General features: G+C 45.4%; 1 protein-coding gene across 25 annotated transcripts in view; it reads right to left on the bottom strand.

Annotated features, from left to right (window-relative positions):
• The window catches only part of ATRNL1 (attractin like 1), a 1,032,651-nt gene that overhangs the window by 384,985 nt on the left and 628,616 nt on the right, over nucleotides 1–19,050 (bottom strand). For all 25 annotated transcript variants that reach the window (XM_039547653.1, XM_039547651.1, XM_039547655.1 and 22 more), the window contains one exon: nucleotides 17,341–17,402. In XM_039547653.1, the coding sequence (XP_039403587.1) occupies nucleotides 17,341–17,402 (62 nt within the window). The remainder of the gene's footprint in view (nucleotides 1–17,340; nucleotides 17,403–19,050) is intronic.

Genomic DNA, 19,050 nt, shown 5'->3' with positions numbered 1-19,050 from the left:
ATTATGTTATATTTTGAACTGGTCGTTTTTTGTTTTGTTTTGTTTTTTTCATAGGAAAGATGTGACAGTAGTAAGCGGATACTGATATATCCTGTGGAGAGGAGTATTAACCTTTGCAGCTGTGATCCATGTGATGAGTGTAGGATTTCTAGTTTCTATTTTTGTAAGCATTCCTGTGTCAGATCCTTGTTATACTAAAAAAAGTTTCAAAGTAATTCTTGAGATTATAAGTTCCTACTTACAAGTTTATGAACAATTAGCTTCAATTTGCAAAGTACAATCAAATGAAATTCATGCTAGAAATAATTATTTTGCTAACAGTTGTGGACAAACATTTTGAACTGCTATATGAGCACAAATTAGCTAAAAGCAGAATAGCACATCAACTTGAAAAGAACAGCTTTAAAATCAGAAATAACAGAATAAGTACAACACATAGCATTTAATGTATATAATGCTTTGTTTGTCCTAAGCACTGCAAAAACATTGCTCTTCATACCATCCTGTATGGTAAGTATTATCACTGTTTTACAGAGGAGAGGCAAATGGTTACATACCTTTCGTAAGTGTTGTTGTTTGAGATGTGTTGCTTGTGTCCATTCCTATAAGGTGTGTGCGTGCCCCGTGCACAGCAGCCGGAAGATTTTTCCCCTAGCGGTACCCGTCGGGTAGGTCCAGGTGCTCCCTGGAGTTGCACCTCCATGGCGCTGAATATAGGTCCCTGCCAACCCGCCACCACTTCAGTTCGTTCTTGCTGGTTTGCTTCAACAGAGGGGTAGGTGGGTAGGTATTGGAATGGACATGAGCAACACATCTTGAAGAACAACAGTTATGAAATGTAGGTAACCGTTTTTTCTTCAAGTAATTGCTCATGTCAATTTGAATTAGGTGATTCTGAAGCCTAAGTTTTGGAGGCGGGGTTAGAGCTCAAAGGTTTGCTGACTGTAGCGCCGCTCTGTCAAAGGCTGCATCATTTCTAGCCTTCTGGGTAATGGCATAAAGTGAGGTAAAAGTGAGGATTGAGGAGCACGTCACAGCTCTGCAGATTGCCTGGGTTGGAGTGCACTGTAATTGGGAGGTGCGGGGAGGACAGGTATCGTTGCCAGATACAGGATATGATCCACGATGAAATTCTTTGGGAGGAGACTGGAAGCCCCTTCATTCTGTCTACTACTGCGACAAACAGCTGAATGGACTTCTGAAATGGTTTTGTTCATTCCATATAAAAGCCTAATGCCTGGCAAACGTCCAACTAGTGAAGCTTTTGCTCCCTGCTGCTTGAGTGTGGCTTAGGGTAGAAAACTGGGAGAAAGATATCCTGGTTAATATGAAACTGGGAGACAAATTTTAGGAAGGAAGGCTGGATGCGATCTAAGCTGAACCTTGTCCTTATAGAACACAGTGTAAGGGGGCTCAGATGTTAGAGCCCTGAGCTCAGACACCCTCCTGGTTGACGTTATCGTTACCAGGAATGCCGGCTTATATGAGAGGTACAGTAGAGAACATGTCGCAAGCAGTTTAAAGGGTGGCCCCATTAGTCTGGAAAGGACCAGGTTAAGGTCCTAGGCCAGGACCGGCTGTCGTACGTGAGGGTATAGTTTGTTGAGACCTTTTAGGAAACGACTCACCATTGGTTTGGCAAAGATTGACTGGCCCCCCCACGTGTGGATGGAAGGCAGAAATGGCAGCCAAGTGGACCTTTATTAACACCGTGGGAAGCCCTTGCTCTTTAAGATGGAGGAGGTAGTCCAATATCCTGGGTATCGATGACAGAGTTGGAGACGGGAGATATTGTGATGGTCAAATTGTGAATCTTTTCCATTAGGCCAGGTACATGGCCCTAGTGGAGGGTTTCCTTCTGCCAAGGAGGACTTCCCTGACTGGACCCAAACAAGCCAGCTCCAGTGGGTTTAGTCATGGAGCTTCCACGCCGTGAGGTAGAGCGATTAGAGATTCAGGTGTTGGAGGCAGCTGCAGTCCTGAGGTCTGGGAGAAAGGGTAAGGTGATCAGGTTTTCCATGGCCATTTCCAGGAGAGAAATGTACCAGTCCTGATGGGGCCAGACTGTGGCTACCAATATCACCAAGGTTTCGTCCCTCTTAACTTTGACTAGCACCTTCTGAACAAGTGGTATGTGTGGAAACACATAAAGGAGGTGTCCCTTCCAGTCTGTTTATAAAAACATTGCTGCAGTATTGTCCATCATGACCAATACACATTTCCCTTCCAACTGAAATTGGAATATCTGGCATGCCATCCAGACTGCTCTCAGGTCTCTGACACTGATGTGAAGCGAGAGCGCTGCCTGGGACCAAAGGCCCTGAGTCCTGAGGTCTCCCAGTTGCACACCCCACCCCAACGCTGACGGATCCAAGGAAGGAATAATGGAGAACTTCAGTTTCTTGAGGTCTCGCAGGTCTAGGATAGGCCTGAGGCCCCCTTTGGCTTTCAGTATTAGGAAATACCAGGAAAAGAACCGCTTGCCTTTCAGCTCCTGAGGAACCTCTTCCACCGCCCCAGTGATAGGAGTGAGTGCACCTCCTGCAAGAGGAGTTGCCCATGAAAAGGGTCCCTGAAGAGGAACAGGGAAGGGAGTGGAAGGAAGGGAGGGAGGAGAACTGGAGAGAGTATCTTCTTTCTACTGTATGAAGTAACCAGTGATCCAATGTAATTCTGGCCCACACAGGGTAGTTGGCACAAGAAGGTAAGGGGGAATGGATCCAGAGTCCGAACTGGTGTGTTGCCCGCAGGCGCACCTTCAAAAGTTCTGCTTCTGGCCTGCTGACTGTTTCACCTGCCCAGAGCCCTAGGCTGATGACAGGTGAGGTCTCTTTCTTTTATTCCTATTCCTCCTATGAGAAAAGTCCTGTCTGTTTTGAGGGTGGTAAAAATGAGGTGGAGGTTATGGCTTAAAATGTCTCCGTTGTATGGCTGGAATGTGCAAGCCAAGGGATTTGAGAGTGGCCCTCGAGTCCTGGAGGCTATGAAGTTGTGAGTCAGTGTAGCAGGGTGGACCCCTGCTCCTGCCCTGAGGGGTTTAAAAGCAGCCTGGCAGGGCTTGAGAGCGGCTACTCTCAAGGCTGGGCTGATTAAGGAAGTGACTGCAGCTGGGCCACACCCCAATCAGGCCCAGCTGGCCCCTATAAGAGGCAGAGAAGCCAGAAGCCCAAGACAGTCTCTCTCTGCCTTCAGAGAGAGAGAAGGGCCTGGCTGCAGGGAGCTAGACCGAGTACCTGAGAGAAGCAGGGCTGGGGAAAGGCTGAGGAACTGGGGAGCTCCAGCCTGGAAAGCCCCAGGCTGCAGCCTAGTATTGGGCTAACAGGTACTGGGGGTTGCAGAGGGCAGCCCAGGGGTAGGTCAAGGCAGCAGGTCCAAACCCCTTTGCCTGTGATGAGTAGGCTGATACTGCAGTCTGCCCCAGAGTGTGGGGCTAGACAATGACTGGCAGTAGCCAATACTGAGGCAAGGTGGGGATAGAGGGTGGGGGTTCCCTGAGAAGGGGAAGCCCTGAGAGAAAAGGGGTTACTGCCAGGGGGCAGCACCTCCATGTAAAAGGGCACCGGTTCCAGGGAGGGACACGGGGGGCCTGAGGACAGGCGGATCACCAGCCTGCAGAGGGCGCTCCAGCGCTGGACTGAGCTAATTCCCGGAGTCACCAGCAGGAGGCGCCGCAGGGGTGAGTCCGACCTGTCTACAGTCAGTCTTTTCTGAAAAGAGGGTCGAGCCCTCAAAGGGGAGGACCTCGTATGGAAGCCCTGAGACTTGGAGCCAGGAGCTCCGGAGGCCATGGTGCGGGTGGCTGAATCAGCCACATCAAAGGCTGCCTGAAGCAAAGCTTGGACAATGAGCTTACCCTCCTCTACCAAGGAGGAGAACTCTCCTTGGAGTCCTGTGGCAACAGTTCTATACATTTTTCAGTCACTCCGCAGGAGTTGTAACTGTATCTACTGATTAGTCAATTGGAGCTGGAGCCCCCGAGTGGAATTAATTTTCCTCTCAAAAAGGTCCAGCTTTTTAGCCTCCCCGTTTTTCGGGGAGAGTCCCTGGTAATCTTGGTGCTCCCACTCATTAGCCGCCACCACCACTAAGGAGGTCTGGTGGGGGATGAGTGCATAGGTGCTCAAACCCCTTAGAGGGAACAAAGTATTTTCATTCATTCCTCTTTGCCATTGGTGGTAAGGAGGCGGGGGTCTGCCACAGGGTCTTCGTGGTATCCTGTATTGTTTTAATGAGTGGAAGGGGGCATTAATGTCCACCATCAGGTCTGATGTTTTGACAACCTCCTTGGCTGGGATCTCCAGGTTCTGCACCACCCTCCTCATCAGCTGCTGGAGCACTCTACTGTCCTCCAGGGCAGGGGCCGTCGACGTTCCTGTCACCACCTCAGCAGGTGAGGATGAGGATGAGGCCCTAGCTGGGAGTGGGTCTTGTTCCCTTCCCTCCACACCAAGGGGACCTCGTGGTGCCCGGTCTTCTGGTGTAGTCGGTGCCGGCATGATGAGTGGTTGGTGCTGTTCCAGATGAGGTGCCGGAGGCACATACAACACTGAAGACACAAATGCCGATGTAGAGTAGGACCTCTGGCTCTGGCCCTGACCCTGGTGAAATACCCCAGAGGTCCAGAACAGCCACTAGGTGGGAGCCTATCACTGACCAGGCCAGGACCCCAGAAGAAGCTGCTGCTGTCCACATCTTTTGGTCCTGGATCGCCTGCTTCTCTTGGAGCTATAGGACTCTGCTTCCGACTCCGAGGACTCGCTATAAGAGGACTGGAACTCGGGAATGGATGCGGCTCTCCTATCTACCCACTGGTGGATGGTACCAGTAACTGGTGCCAAGGAGATGGTGACCAGTGAGGTACCATTGCTGGCTTGCCCCGGCACGGCACCGAGGGTCTATGGGTCTCGCTGAGACTGAGTTCAGTGTCCTGCATTGCCTTGGAGGGGAAGGCGGCACCATGAAGGCAATGAGGTCTTGGCAGCTTCGAACACCTCCAGTGTGGAAGGCAGCTGCAGATTACTGCCTTCCCAGATAGGGACGTGCTGAGGGCTCAGACTCGACTGATCCCATGCAAGAGCAGGAGTCGCCATGACCCTAGCCAGTGGAGCCGAACTCCCATGGCCCGATGTGGGTCTCACAATGGCAGGCTTCTTCTGCGTCATTCTGGGTATGGGGGAGTGACCTTTCGGGTCTTCTCTTCTTGTGGGGCACTGGGGATTGCAAACGGTGCCACCCACTGCCATGCCTGGAGCTCCTATGTGGGGAACTTTGCTGGTGCCGAGGGTCTCTGGCAGAGTCCTTCCTCAGTGCTGACTCATGTCTTGTCAGTGTCAGCGCACTGCACATCGACATCGAGGTGCTCGGCATCGGTTCCACTGAACTGGGGTCCAAGTGAGGAGGGAGAGCAGCCTCCATCAGAAATATCCGGAAGTGCAGATCCCTCTCCTTTTGAGTCCTTGGAGAAAATCCCCTGAAGATCTTGCAGCGTTCCTTCTGGTGGCTTTCCCCCAAACACTTCAGGCAGGAAGTTTGGGGGTCACTTCTTAGCATAGACTTGTCACATGCTGCGCAGGGTTTAAACCCCAGGGACCAATGCATGCCCCAGTACCAGGGGGAAAGAGGGGGTACCCCCAAATGAAACCTATCTAAACTATACTACTACTATAACCTAAATATTTAAGGGGGTGGGGGGGAGTGGAGTTCAAACTACTAGAGAAGTTATGCTTGCAATGCAAGTGATAACGATCATTCTGGCTAACCGTCACAGATGGTAAGAAGGAACCGAAGTGGCAGCAGGACAGCAGGGCTCTATATTCAACGCAAGGGAGGCGCAACTCCAGGGGGTGCCTGGATCGACCCAACAGGTACTGTTAGGGAAAAAACTTCTGGCTGCCATACACGTGGCACGCACACACCTGATTGGAATTGACATGAGCAATCATTCAAAGAAGAACTATGGAATAGAATCCATAACTTCATTCCTTTCAAACCCCAAACTTGTACAGATAGAGTTTGGGGTGTGCGAGGAATGAAAGATTAGTCCTAGAGAGATTGAAAGATTGGCATCCCAGCATCAGAAACTAGATTAGAACTCACATGTTCTTTGGCTCCCAGTTCTGTGCTTACTCCACTAGTCAATAAGCAAGGAAAAAAACAGGGAAACTGAACATGGACAATTTTTTATATATAATAAAGAATATAGTATAGAAAAATTAGGTTCCTTTTTCCAGACTAACCTACTGGATAAATCATTATGTAATGCCCAAACTGTTTTTAAAATCCCAGCTGCATCTATCCCATTACAATTATAATTTCACATAAAATTTGCAACCATTGAAATCCACCTCAATTTACAGAGTAGAAAGTTAAACCTTAAGCTCATTAACTGTTTTTATTTGCCAGGGCCTGTAGACACAGGTTTCATGTTATTCTGGGGACAGAATTTCTTCAGCATAAAAATTATAGAGAGATAATTCATATTTACAATTTAGGAAATTTTCTAATGAGACTTTAACTGATTCTAGGAGGGTAAAAAAGTCATACTCTTGCCAAGTTTGGGTGAGGATTAAAAAGTCTTCAAGGCATCAGCTAAAAAACAGTGAATCATCCCAGTGCAGATGCCACCGTTTCTGTAAGAAAGGAATCTGTTCATGATATATTATTAGCCTTACATATCTGATTGCTTTTCTGCTCTCTCTTACACAAAAGGTCAGTGAACCAGTAGACACAATGAAGCATCCTGATATAAAAGGATGTAAATAAATGGTTTCATCTGTAGTATGAATATCACAGCCTAGAGCACAGCAGTTTCTGTAATATCCTGCTTATTTCTTCCAAAAAATTGGAATTTCAACCAGGTTTTGCTACAGTGCATATACTGAATAAGATGCTTCTAGATTAAGTATGCTCTTCTGGATCTGGCCATAACATCTATGTTTTCATGTACACAATTTTAAATAACTTGCTTACAAAATGTTCCTTTTTATAATTTTGATCTTGAATACATCAGAAACCCCTATGAAAATGTATTCTATTTTGCTGTGTTTTTTATCAAAGTAATTGAACGTGCATTTCACATGCTTCTAGGTCTTACCACCCAACCTTCACAAGGCAAACAATCATGTTAAACAACTATTCCGAAGCATAGTTTAAAAACAAGTGGTGCTGTCAAACCAGATTATTTCCTCTTTTTGGGTGGACAGTATGAATGCTGTCCATATGCTCACCAGGTTGAAAAAAACAGCAGGCTAGACAAGAAAAAGACCCTGAGTAGTACATATTTTCTAAATCAGGTTAGAACATGTGGTTTCAACCATATTTAAATTGTGCTTAATCCCAGTTATTTATTCTCAGGCCTGCCGACTGGGGGTGGGGAAAGAGGCATTTGCCCAGGCTGATACCCCCCTTTGAGTCCCTCCCACTAGTTGCCTCTGGCAGGGCTCCTAGGTGTACACGGGATGGTACTGGCAGTGGCAAAGGCAGCTGGCTGGGCATGTGGAAGCCCTAGCCATTCCAGAAGAGCACACCCAGCAGCGCAGATGGCAGCTCACTGGGCAGGTCTACACTACAGCCGGGATTGACACTCTACCGGTAGGTGATTTAGCGGGTCTAATAAAGACCCGCCAAATTGATTGCAGATTGCTCTCCAGTTGACCCCTGTACTCTACCCCCAACAAGAGAAGTAAGGTAAGTCGACATGAGATTTTCTCCCATCGACCTCCCACGGCGTAGACCTCGCGGTAACTCAGTCTCAGGCACGTCGCCTCCAGCTACGTTATTCACATAGCTGGAGTAGTGTAGCGTAGGCCAATTTACAGCAGTAGAATCATAGAATACCAGGTTGGAAGGGACCTCAGGAGGTCATCTAGTCCAACCCCCTGCTCAAAGCAGGACCAATCCCCAGACACATTTTTACCTCAGTTCCCTAAATGGCCCCCTCAAGGATTGAACTCATAACCCTGGGTTTAGCAGGCCAACGCTCAAATCACTGAGCTATCCCTCCCCTCATGCGTAGCGTAGACCAGGGCCGCCCAGAGGATTCCGGGGGCCCGGGGTCTTCGGCGGCGGGGGGCCCTTCCGTTCCGGGACCCGCCGCCGAAGTGCCCGAACCAGCGGGGCCCCGCCGCCGAATTACCGCCGGGGACCCGCCGGCACAGCCCGGTCTTGGGCCCCGCCGCCAATTACCGCAGCGGGACCCGCCGCCAAGCACAGCCCGGTCTTCAGCGGTAATTCGGCGGAGGGGGGCCCCGCCGCGGGTCTTCGGGGCACTTCGGCGGCGGGTCCCGGAACAGAAGGGCCCCCCGCCGCCGAATTACCGCCGAAGACCGGGCTGAACTTCGGCGGCGGGTCCCGCTCCGTCTTCGGCGGTAATTCGCCAGCGGGGGGTCGTTCCGCCCGAAGCGGAAGGACCCTCCGCCGGCAAAGACCGGGAGCGGCAGAAGCTCCTGCGCCCGGCCGCACAAGAGTTTGCTGGGCACCCCGGAGCGAGTGAGGGACCCCGCTCCAGGGGCCCCGAAAAACTCTGGTGGGGGCCCCCGTAGGGCGCAGGGCCTGGGGCAAATTGCCCCTCTTGCCCCCCCCTCTGGGCGGCCCTGGCGTAGACATAGCCTGAGAGAAGACAGTTCCTCCTCTTATCTGAAGGGAGGGAGTTGTGGAATGTAAAGGAAAATTACCAGGACTAGAGAAAAAGAAGCAAATGATCCCTGCTATAAAGGAACTCACAAGGGGGATCTAAGGAGAGAGTCATTTGGTACCAGATTAAGATGAGAGACTGATGCAGGGCAAGGAGGCAGATGACCCTGTCTGTCTGCCTGCCAGCTTGTGTCTCTCACCAACAGAAGTTGGTCCAATAAAATATTACCTCATCCCACAAACATGATCCCCCAAGAACTCCGAAGGGAAAGATAAGCTAGTGAGGGACATTGAGTTTAGGATGTTTTATTATTTTGCATGATCTGTACTCTCCTGTACTTTACATGATTAAGGATAAAAGATCATACAGATGTTAGACTGTACAAAAGTATAGCAGCCTTCACAACTGCTGTGTGCCCCTGAGAGTGTTGAACTGTAAGCCAAAGCTTCAAACCTTTCGGGTGGAGTTCTGGGAGGGGAGTGTTTAAGTATTGGGGAGTCTGAAGGGTCTGTGCTGTGCCCAGAGGGGTCTAAGTCCCCTGAGAGCGTGCTTAGTGACCCTGAGATTAGGATAGTGGCTGGATTCCATTCAGATTCCAGGATCTTGAAACAACTTGGGGATCCAGAGCACAGAGGCTTGGATTCCTGTAACAGCAGTTCTAGTAGCAGGTTGTGCCCTAAGAGTCCTTCAATGCTCACTTGCAAAGGGTTCACTGTCATGTAACAGCAACTCCTATCAGGCCTGCCAAACTCTCAACACCTAACATATTGCTGTCATAGTATTTATCTATAAAGAACATTGTGTAGGGTGTCAAATGAAAGCTTATAACATTATGGTCACCATAAGCATTGCGAGATGTATGTATGGATGTTATTCAAGAAGCTGTATGTATATACTAAAAATATGTTTAAATTATGTAAACAGGCTGGGTAGACAAACAACTTTTTCCCATACAAAGGAATGTTGATTTATCTGTGTTCCTAGGTCTCTGATGGAAATCAAGTACTGTGTAAGTCAACACAAAGCAAACTTCATTTGCATATTAAGTCAATAAGAAAAGTAAGTCAACGGGAGAATGAGAAAGACAAATATGGTGTCAGCACACTGAAGAACCAACAGCAAAAGAGAAGAACTTTGTCAGGTGGTACACTTCAGAAGGATACATTTCAAAGGTTCTCTGGAGGACTGAGAACCCCTTTGTGGGGGGGTCCATCACTATGGGAGCAAAAAGAACAGCATTTTGTTGTCTCCATGAAAGCTGGATCCTGGCCCAAGAGTCTGGTGACACTGAGAGATTGCTTTAGATGAGTAATTTAGCTTAGACAAAGAGTTTAGTTTGCTAAAGTTACATTTAGTTTCCTAGAAGCATGTTATACTTTTGTTCTATTTGTAACTATATCTGTTTCTCCTGTGCTTACTGAGTATCACTTGAATTTCTATCTTTGTTAATAAACTTCTCTTTGTTTTATCAAAAATGTGAATTCTTAGTTGACTTAAGTAAGCTGGCGTGCACATTGTCTTTTTGGAGGCAGCAGATTTCATGAACAGTGAGTGTCCAGAGAGAAAGACTGGATCCCATGGCAAAATGCTCTTCAAGGGGGACTGGGTGCACCAGGTGTTATCGGCAAGGCAAAGTAAAGGCTGGCAGAAGTTCTGAGAAGGAAGCTGTCACCTAATTTAGCTCCAGCAAGTCTCTTTGCCAACGCAAAGGGGTAACAAGGTCACTCAGAGTTCTGAGTGCCCCAAGGAAGTGTCACAGAGGCTAGGAGTGCCTTATTTGCAACAAAGAACATACATTAGAGATTGTAATTTTCCTATGTGTAGTTAGAGGAAAAATCTAGCAAGATTTCTTGCTACATATGTACATTTACTATTCATCACATATGTAGTTGCTTCATCCTCTTTGCTACTACCATACCACTGTGAAGCAACGTGATGATTTTTCCTTTGGCTCATCCATTCTGACTGATCATTTTCTAGGTATGTCATCCCTGAGCTACACTTACAGTCATTACTGACAGGAGTTGACCCTATGCAAAAAAGCATGACTGCCTTGGCTTCTCTGCAATATGAAAACAAGATGAAGTCTAATACTGAAGGTCATTAACAGATAAAGGAAAAGCACATTTTTCTAATATATTGTTTATTAAGTGTAACTGAGTTACCATCCACAAGGATATGTGGTAAATTGCCGGCACTACTATGATGCGTCCCACGCTTTCTCTTCTTGTGGGGACGTTCAGGGTGCCATTTCTTGCCCCTGATCTGGGGTATTAACTGTCCCACTAGTATCCCAGAGAAGGGGAGTGGAGAGGGAGGGACCCGGGCCCGCCCTCTACTCTGGGTCCCAGCCCAAGGGCCCTAGGGATAGCGGTAAACCACTTGAGCTAGCAATTCCCTCCCCTGGGCTATTTCCCTCTCCAACCCTTCAGCTTGGGGGGCTTCCTGCCCTCTTGCTGCTTGGGCAAGATTTCTCCCAACCCCTTGTGCCTGTGGAGTCCCTCTGTTCTGTACAAGTCAGGTTTCCCTTTACCTAAGGTCTTGGTCTTCTGGCCCGCCACAGCACTTTTCCAAACTCTCCTCTGCTGCCCTCCAAACTGCTCTCTTTCAAACTGCTCTCTGCTCCAAAACCAAACCACTCAGCTTCAACTCCTCCAAACTGCTCTCTGCTCCAACACCAAACCACTCTGCTTCAGCTCCTCCAACTCTCTGATTGAAGCAGGGGAGTTTTATCAGGTGACTGGCTTCAGGTGCTCTAATTGGCTTCAGGTGTTCTAATTAATCTGTAGCAGCCTCTCTTCCCTCTACAGGGAATAAGGCTCTCATCATCCTGGGGCTTAAATATCTCCCATCTATCACTCTCCTGCTGCCCTCTGGCCAGGCTATATCACAGATACTACCTGACAGAGAGATATGATAAGCAATGTTGTCAAGTGTGAAACTTCTTTATTTTGTAAAAACAACCGAATGCCAAAGTGCTAAGCTTTACTGACAACAAATGATTAACGTTGTGTACTGGGGTATTCCAAGAGAATAACATAATAGCCCCAAATTGTCTTTAAACTGATGGCTAAAGATACCATGTTTCAACAAAGGATGACAAAATTTGACAAAGGGGTTTAACAACCCTGGAAGGAAGTATGAAGAACAATTCCAAACTAGTTACATAAGGTAATCAAGGTGCAGGGCAGGCATTACAATGTACACCACCAAATGAGACAGGCTGACAGAGAAGGGGATTCACAGAGTGCGAAGGAAGAAAAAAATGTGAACGAGGGCTTAAGTAAGAGAACAAGATGTTGAAGTGCAGGAGGTGAAACGGCTACTTGGCTGATCTAAGGATGTAAGCTTTTTGATTATAACATATAAAGGTACCTGAAGTGCTAAGAAACTTTCCTACCAACCTAGTATGATTTGTGTAACTTGAGACTGCAGTTGAAGTGGTTTAGTATTGATTTACTAATTACTCAATATAGAAATGTTTCTGAAAGTACTAAATTCTTGCCAGGGTTCAATTATGACTAAGGAGATGATTCTGTCATGGATTCTGTGACTTTCCGGAATCTCCATGACTTCTTCTGGGGCAGGGCTGAAGCAGCTCTCAGCCCTGGGCCACTGGAGCAACGGCTGCAGGGCTGAAGCAGCAACTGGGGTTGGGTCATCACCATGGGGCTGGAGCAGTGGTGGTCAGCCCCTGCTGCTGGAGTAGTGGTGGGGCTGCCAGAACAGCTGACCAGCAGTCAGTCCTGGGGCAGCTGGAATAGCTGACTAGTGGTGAGCCTCAAGGCTGCCAGAGCAGCACCCCGCAGGCCGCCGAAACAGCGGCCAACAGCCAGCCCCGGAGCCACTGGAGCAGCGACCAGGATTGGGTCAGCCCCCTCTTGGGCTGGAACAGTAGCAGTCAGCCCCTGCCACAGTAGCAAGCCTCTGGCAGTGCTCTGTTTGTCCCCCCCAGGATATTTTTCATAAAACTCAGGGACAGGTCACATGAATTTTTGTTTATTGTCTGTGACATTTTTACTAAAAATATCCGTGACAAAACCTTAACTTTAGTTATCACCAACACCATGAAGATTTCATTTGGGACTTATAATAATAATAATACTAGCCTCCCTGATTTTGCGGAGGACATAGACAAACACAGTTAGTACTAATCGGTCTTCGTTTGATTCCATAGACCAGGGTTTCTGAAACAGGGGACGCTGCTTGTGTGGGGACGCCGGTTTGTTTACCTGCCCCATCTGCTGGTCCGGCCTATCGCGGCTCCCACTGGCTGCAGATCGCTGCTCCGAGCCAATGGGAGCTGCTGGAAGCAGCGCGGGCCGAGGCACTTATTGGACGCCGCTTCCAGCAGCTCCCATTGGCCCGGAGCAGCGATCCGCAGCCAATGGGCACTGCGATCGGCCAGACCTGTGGATGGGGCAGGTAAACAAACCGGCCCGGCCCACCGGGGCTTTCCCTACACAAGCAGCGACCCCTGTTTGAGAAACCCGGCCATAGACCAATTTGGGAAGAAAAACATTTACCTCACTGGCCACAGACTGATGAGAGCCAGAGTGTAACCCAAGTATGTCTGGCAGGTTGCAGTTCCCCACAGACACTCAGGATGTGGCTTACATGTTTGAAGGTTCTTTGTGAGTGGCCCGGGTGGGAGCTACTTCAGCAAAGCATTGTAAGGAACCCAAGGTTGTAAGGCAGGGGTGACACACCTGCTCATTAGTCTGGATTGTACCTGGTATGTCAGAAACATGCAAAGAGAAACGTCATGAGGACAACAGCATTATAGACTTTAATTGGTGTCTATAGATAGATTCCATGTTCCTTTCAAATTCAGTGATAAAGGCAACAATACGTGGTGCTGACTTTCTTAATTTGTGCATCCATTTTGTGATCGACTGACACTCCATTATTTAACATACTGCTGAGATAAATAAACGGTTTGATGGTTTGGAGCATGATACCTTCCAAGATTATTGATGGTTCTTGGTAAAGTTGTTGAAAAGATGGCAGGTACAGCTTTTGTTTGGCTGATGGTAAGGCCAAAGTTATGAGCCACCACAGCAAGGTGGTTTGTACAATCTTGTAATGCTGCTTCAGAATGTGCCACCAAGGTGCAATCATTGGAGTAGAACAGTTCCTAGATTAAAGCTTCGCTCACCTTGGTATTTGCAAGTAGACAAGAAAGATTAAAGAACCTGTCAGTTCAAACGTGTATAAAGTCACCATTTGAAGAGCCATGAAGGGTTTCCTCTAGCATCACAGCAAAGTATAAACAAAATGGCTAGGAGAAAAGACATCCTTACTTCACCCCATTTGTGACTGGAAATGGATTGGTTAGATCACCATCAACACTAACTTTTCCATCCATGCCTTCATGGAATTGCCGAACAATATTAATAAATTTGTCTGGGTGTTCAAATTTAGTACGCAATCTCCAGACGGCCGTGTGGTTGACCATGTCAAAAACTTTGGTTAGACTGAGAAACATGATGTACAAAGGTTGATGTTGTTTGTGACATTTTTATTTTAATTGTCTTGACAATGAAAATCATGCCACAGTACTCTACTGAACATAAAAGCTACACTGTGACTCAGACTGAACTTTGTCAACCAGGAGCTGGTTCAAGAGAATCCATGCAGGAATGTTACCGGGCACGGAGAGCAAGGAGATGCTGCAGTCAGGGCTGGCTCCAGGCACCAGCCCAGCAAGCAGGTGCTTGGGGCGGCCAAGGGGAAGGGGCAGCGCGTCGGGCTCTTCAGCGGCAATTCAGTGGCAGGTCCCTCGGTCCCACTCGGAGGGAAGGACCTGCCGTCGAAGAAGAAAGTGGCATGGTGCAGCTGCCGCCAATTGCGATCGCAGCTTTTTTTTTTTCTGCCGCTTGGGGTGGCAAAAACCTTGAAGCCAGCCCTGGCTGCAGTAGATACCATAGTCACTGTTTAAGCTTTTGCACTTATAGGTAGTGACAAGGTTAGCATCTTTTAGTTGTTGCAGTATGATTTCTTGAAGCCAGACGTGATAAGAATTCAAAAAGCTTGTCAATGAGAGGATTTCCTCCATGTCTGAAAACTTCAGCTGGAATGCATCAGGACCAGGATATGTGTTACTTTTCATTGCTTGAACAGCCTTTAGCACCTCGGCTCATGAGGGTGGATCAGCAAGTGCATTAGATGTAGGTAGTTTACAAACATTATCCAGTGACTCATCAGGGACAGTAGACAGATGATTAAGTAATTCAGTAAAGTGTTCACACCACCTTTGGTGGATGATAGTGTGATCTATGATGAGAAATTCATCATCAGCACTTGTTAGCGGTAAAGGCAGATTGGGTAGGGCCGTACACAGCTTTGACCATGTTATTCTGCAAGGACCTGCAATTCAGCCACTTGGTGTTCAAACCACATATTTTGCTTTTGGCAGAATTTGTGTTGAAGCGTGCTGCAAGCTATTCTATATCTGGCCTTTTTCAACTCAGAGGACAGGTCAGGTAAGAGCACATCATGACCTTGCCTGTTTGGCATGAAGAAGATTTGATATTTCAGAACCATTATCATTGAGCCAAGCTGCATTATGGCATTTCGTATATCAAACACAACTGACAACTTTATTAGAGATTGTATCACACAGGACTACACCCATTGAGCAGATACATCATCACTGATTGTTGGAAGAGTTTTCAAAATGATAGTTAGCTGTGTTGAGAATTGTTCGGTGGTTGATGGATCTTTCATCCGGGCAACATTTAGATGCTTAAATGACTGGGTTTTATGCATTTTTGGCCAAATAGAAAGGGAGAACTTTGAATGAACAAGACAATGGTCAGTCTAGCAATCAGCTCAGTGTAATACCCAGGTTATGTGCACATCCCGTAGGTCCTGCTATCGGACCAACACATAGTCACTCAGATGCCAATGACATGACCAAGGCTGCATCCAAATTATTTTGTATTTGTCATGGAAGTGGAAGACAATGTTTGTGATTAAATAATTGGTGCCCAACCTGTCCACCAGCAAAAGTAAGCCATTACTGTTTATTCTGCCAATTCTGTGTTTGCCAAGTATGCTGCAACATGTAGAATTATCATCGCCAACATGAGCGGGGAGTCAATCAGATCAGATTATTTAGTTTGGAGTAAATTTGCTCCTTCCCTTCATCAGAGTTAGTGATTGTTTGCGTGTTGGACTGATTACCGAAGCATAACATCTAAATAATGCTTTAGCATTTTAAATTCCTTTGTGGAAGAATATCGTAGAATCTTACAAAAGGTTTAGAAATTTGATGATGTTTTGATCCCAAAATACATTTTGATCACCACTCTATTACCATTATAAACCTCACATGTAAGAATCGCAACACACCTGCAGATGGACTGTGTCCGTGGGATGCCAGGTCACTCATATGAGCCTTCATTATGTCTCAGTTGGATTACTGTAATTAATTGTATATAGAATTTCTTGTTTTCTTTTGACAAGCTACCATGTTTTCAGATTTCTATAGGAAGATTGTTAACATTAGTGAAACACCTTTGTGCCGGTGTCAGTGCATAGCTTCACTACCACAGGAGAATCACTAGGCAGACTGTACCTTAGGCAGGCACAATTTCTCTAGATATTGCCTGTTTGTGGTGAAGGAGGAAAGATGGTCTACCCTTTGCATCAGACAATAGGTACAAGATTAATGTGTTAGTTTGGGGAGTAGAGATCTCATGGCCTGCCCACTTCTGGGTGAGTTGTATCCCAGAGGGAGATATAGAAGCAAGCAGTACACAAATTTAAGAGCTGGCAAAGAAAAAAACAAACAATTTTAGGCCAAATCACCGACATCACCAGAGCTGCGCTCATTTACAAAAGAAGAGGATATTACCCACTGAGTGTAAGAACCAATCGGAGCAGATTAGATTGAAGTAGCTAACTGGATTAGAGAGATTTGCATATACATTGCTTAGTTATTGGGAAATAAACATATAGCAATTATGTAAATCTTGCACTCTGGTGAATAATGGCTGTCTGACATTGTACACAAATTTGCATACTGAACGGTTATTGGGGAATAACTAAACAGTGATACTCCAAAGTAGTGTAGGTAATTCATACACATTAAAAGTTACACATTCTTATAAAACAGTTGAATTTTTAAATTGTGTTCCAATTTAATCCTGTTTTGTATCAGAAAATAGTCCTACATTTTCAGATAGGGGCTAATGCTGCATTCCTTCCACAGCCAAATCTCACAGGCCCTCTTGTCTTTTAACAACATATTCAAGAAAGGAAAAGTGAAGACTTTGGATTTTGTTTAAAAAAAACAGTTTTCTTCAACAGTTTTTGTAATATGAGTTTATAGTTATAATTCTATACAAAATACTTATTTCAAAATCATCACATGTAGGTCTACCTGCATTTATATAAATCAGAATAACTGGCCTATGATTTCTATTACATACTAACATTGAAGGTACACAGTTGGAAACATATTTTGGCTAATCTTTGCATAAAGAATGCAAAGACTATCATTATTATAGCCCAGAGGACAATAACTGTATTTACCCAAAGTACAGAGGTCAGGATCCTCAGCAGTAGTAAATCAGTGTTGGCAACATAAATTAAAGGTTTCCATGTAGGAATATCTTAAGAATTAAGAACTGGCAAATCTAATGCTTTGGTGGAACATAAATTAGTATGGATTCAATCAGACATCAGAAGAAGCAATTTACCTGAAGAAGGTGACAAAGAACTGCACGAGATCCATGATGGTGTTGTGCTGTGAAAAGGCAACCTGCAAATAAAAATAAAATAATTACCACAACATTTTCACAATCAACAGTCCCTTAGAATGTTCTAGAAATAGGTGATTTTTTGACTCCACAGATGATCAGTTTAAAGTGTAATTGCGGCATGGTATGCATACGTGCACAACATCCACTTACCATAAAGAGAGCTGGGTAAATAACTTCCAAAACAGGTGCTAAAAATGGATCTCTTTATGTCAAGTGCAAAACAATGGAATGCAATCATCATCTCATATTAAAATTAATGGAAATATACACATAAGAATATAATGTGACATGTATAAAACCAGGAACAAAAATTTGAAGATTAATAGACAATTAATAGACAAATAGATTTGAAGACAATTCCAGAAAAAAACCCCACATAAATTGTCTTTTCTATATTTAACTCAGCAATATTTTAATTACTTTCATTTACATTTTAGTTAGGATATTGAGAACAGATTTTAAAAGCAACACTCAAAAATATTCTATGCCATTAAACCAAGACATTTTTAAAGTTTTTTCCCCAAGATAAAGCATACTACAACATATTTTTTAAAATAATGTTAATTTTAAAAACAGGTAAATTTGGTGCATAATAAAAACAGATTATTCCAAAACAAACACATATACAAAGTGTTTTAGGTGAGGTTACTTTTTAAAATAAGGTGGCCCGAACTTTGTGCAATATTTCAAATCAAGCCCTTCTACTAGATCTATTCACAGTGCTAGAATAAATTTCCTCTAACACAATTTTTTTAAATAATTGCACATCATACATCCTATAATTTATTTCGAAATAATGTTAAGAGCTGTGTCTAATGTTTTATAGTTGCCAATATCCCTAGATCCATCTCTTGTTCAGTGTTTTGTAGTATGTAATTACTGAATTGAGGACATATTCTATTCTTTATTACTGTTACTGTAGAATTTTCTATAATGAATTGCAAAAGGTGTTTCTCTGACAATGCTCCACCTCTATCCAAGTCATTCTTGTTTCTACTATTTTTCTGCAATAATGGTCTGGTCGTCACTACCCGTAAGTCCAAAGAACTTAAATTTTCCTTAAGAGTCAACATATGCACTTTTGATATGCTACATCAAGACAATTAGTATAGCTTCATCCTAAAAGGTGGTATTGATGTTAATGATTATACTACAAGGGTATTTTTGTGCATTCAACTGTCCAAATGGTTCTCTCACACAGAATCTTGGCTTTCCATTATTTTACATTAAGGTTAGAATGTGACTTCAGCCCTACACAAGGAGTGGTGTACTTATTTCCCCATTGGAGGAGTAAACCCAGAAGACACAGTCACTTGGACAGACTTCTGAAAATTGCAATTCATCTTCTGCTGCTTCCCTCTAAATCATTTGCTGTTGCAAGTATCAGGGGGTAGCCGTGTTAGTCTGTATCCACAAAAACAACAAGGAGTCCGGTGGTACCGTAAAGACTAACAGATTTATTTGGGCATAAGCTTTCATGGGTAAAAAAACCCACTTCTTCAGATGCATGGAGTGAAAGTTACAGATGCAAGAATTATATAATGACACATGAAGAGAAGGAAGGACCTTGCAAGTGGAGAACCAGTGGTGACAGGGCCAATTCAATCAGGGTGGATGAAGTCCACTCCCAATAATAGATGAGGAGGT

Source organism: Mauremys reevesii, linkage group 7 (assembly GCF_016161935.1).
Source record: "Mauremys reevesii isolate NIE-2019 linkage group 7, ASM1616193v1, whole genome shotgun sequence".
Lineage (NCBI taxonomy): Eukaryota > Metazoa > Chordata > Testudines > Geoemydidae > Mauremys > Mauremys reevesii.
This window is presented reverse-complemented; position numbering and strand designations above follow the sequence as displayed.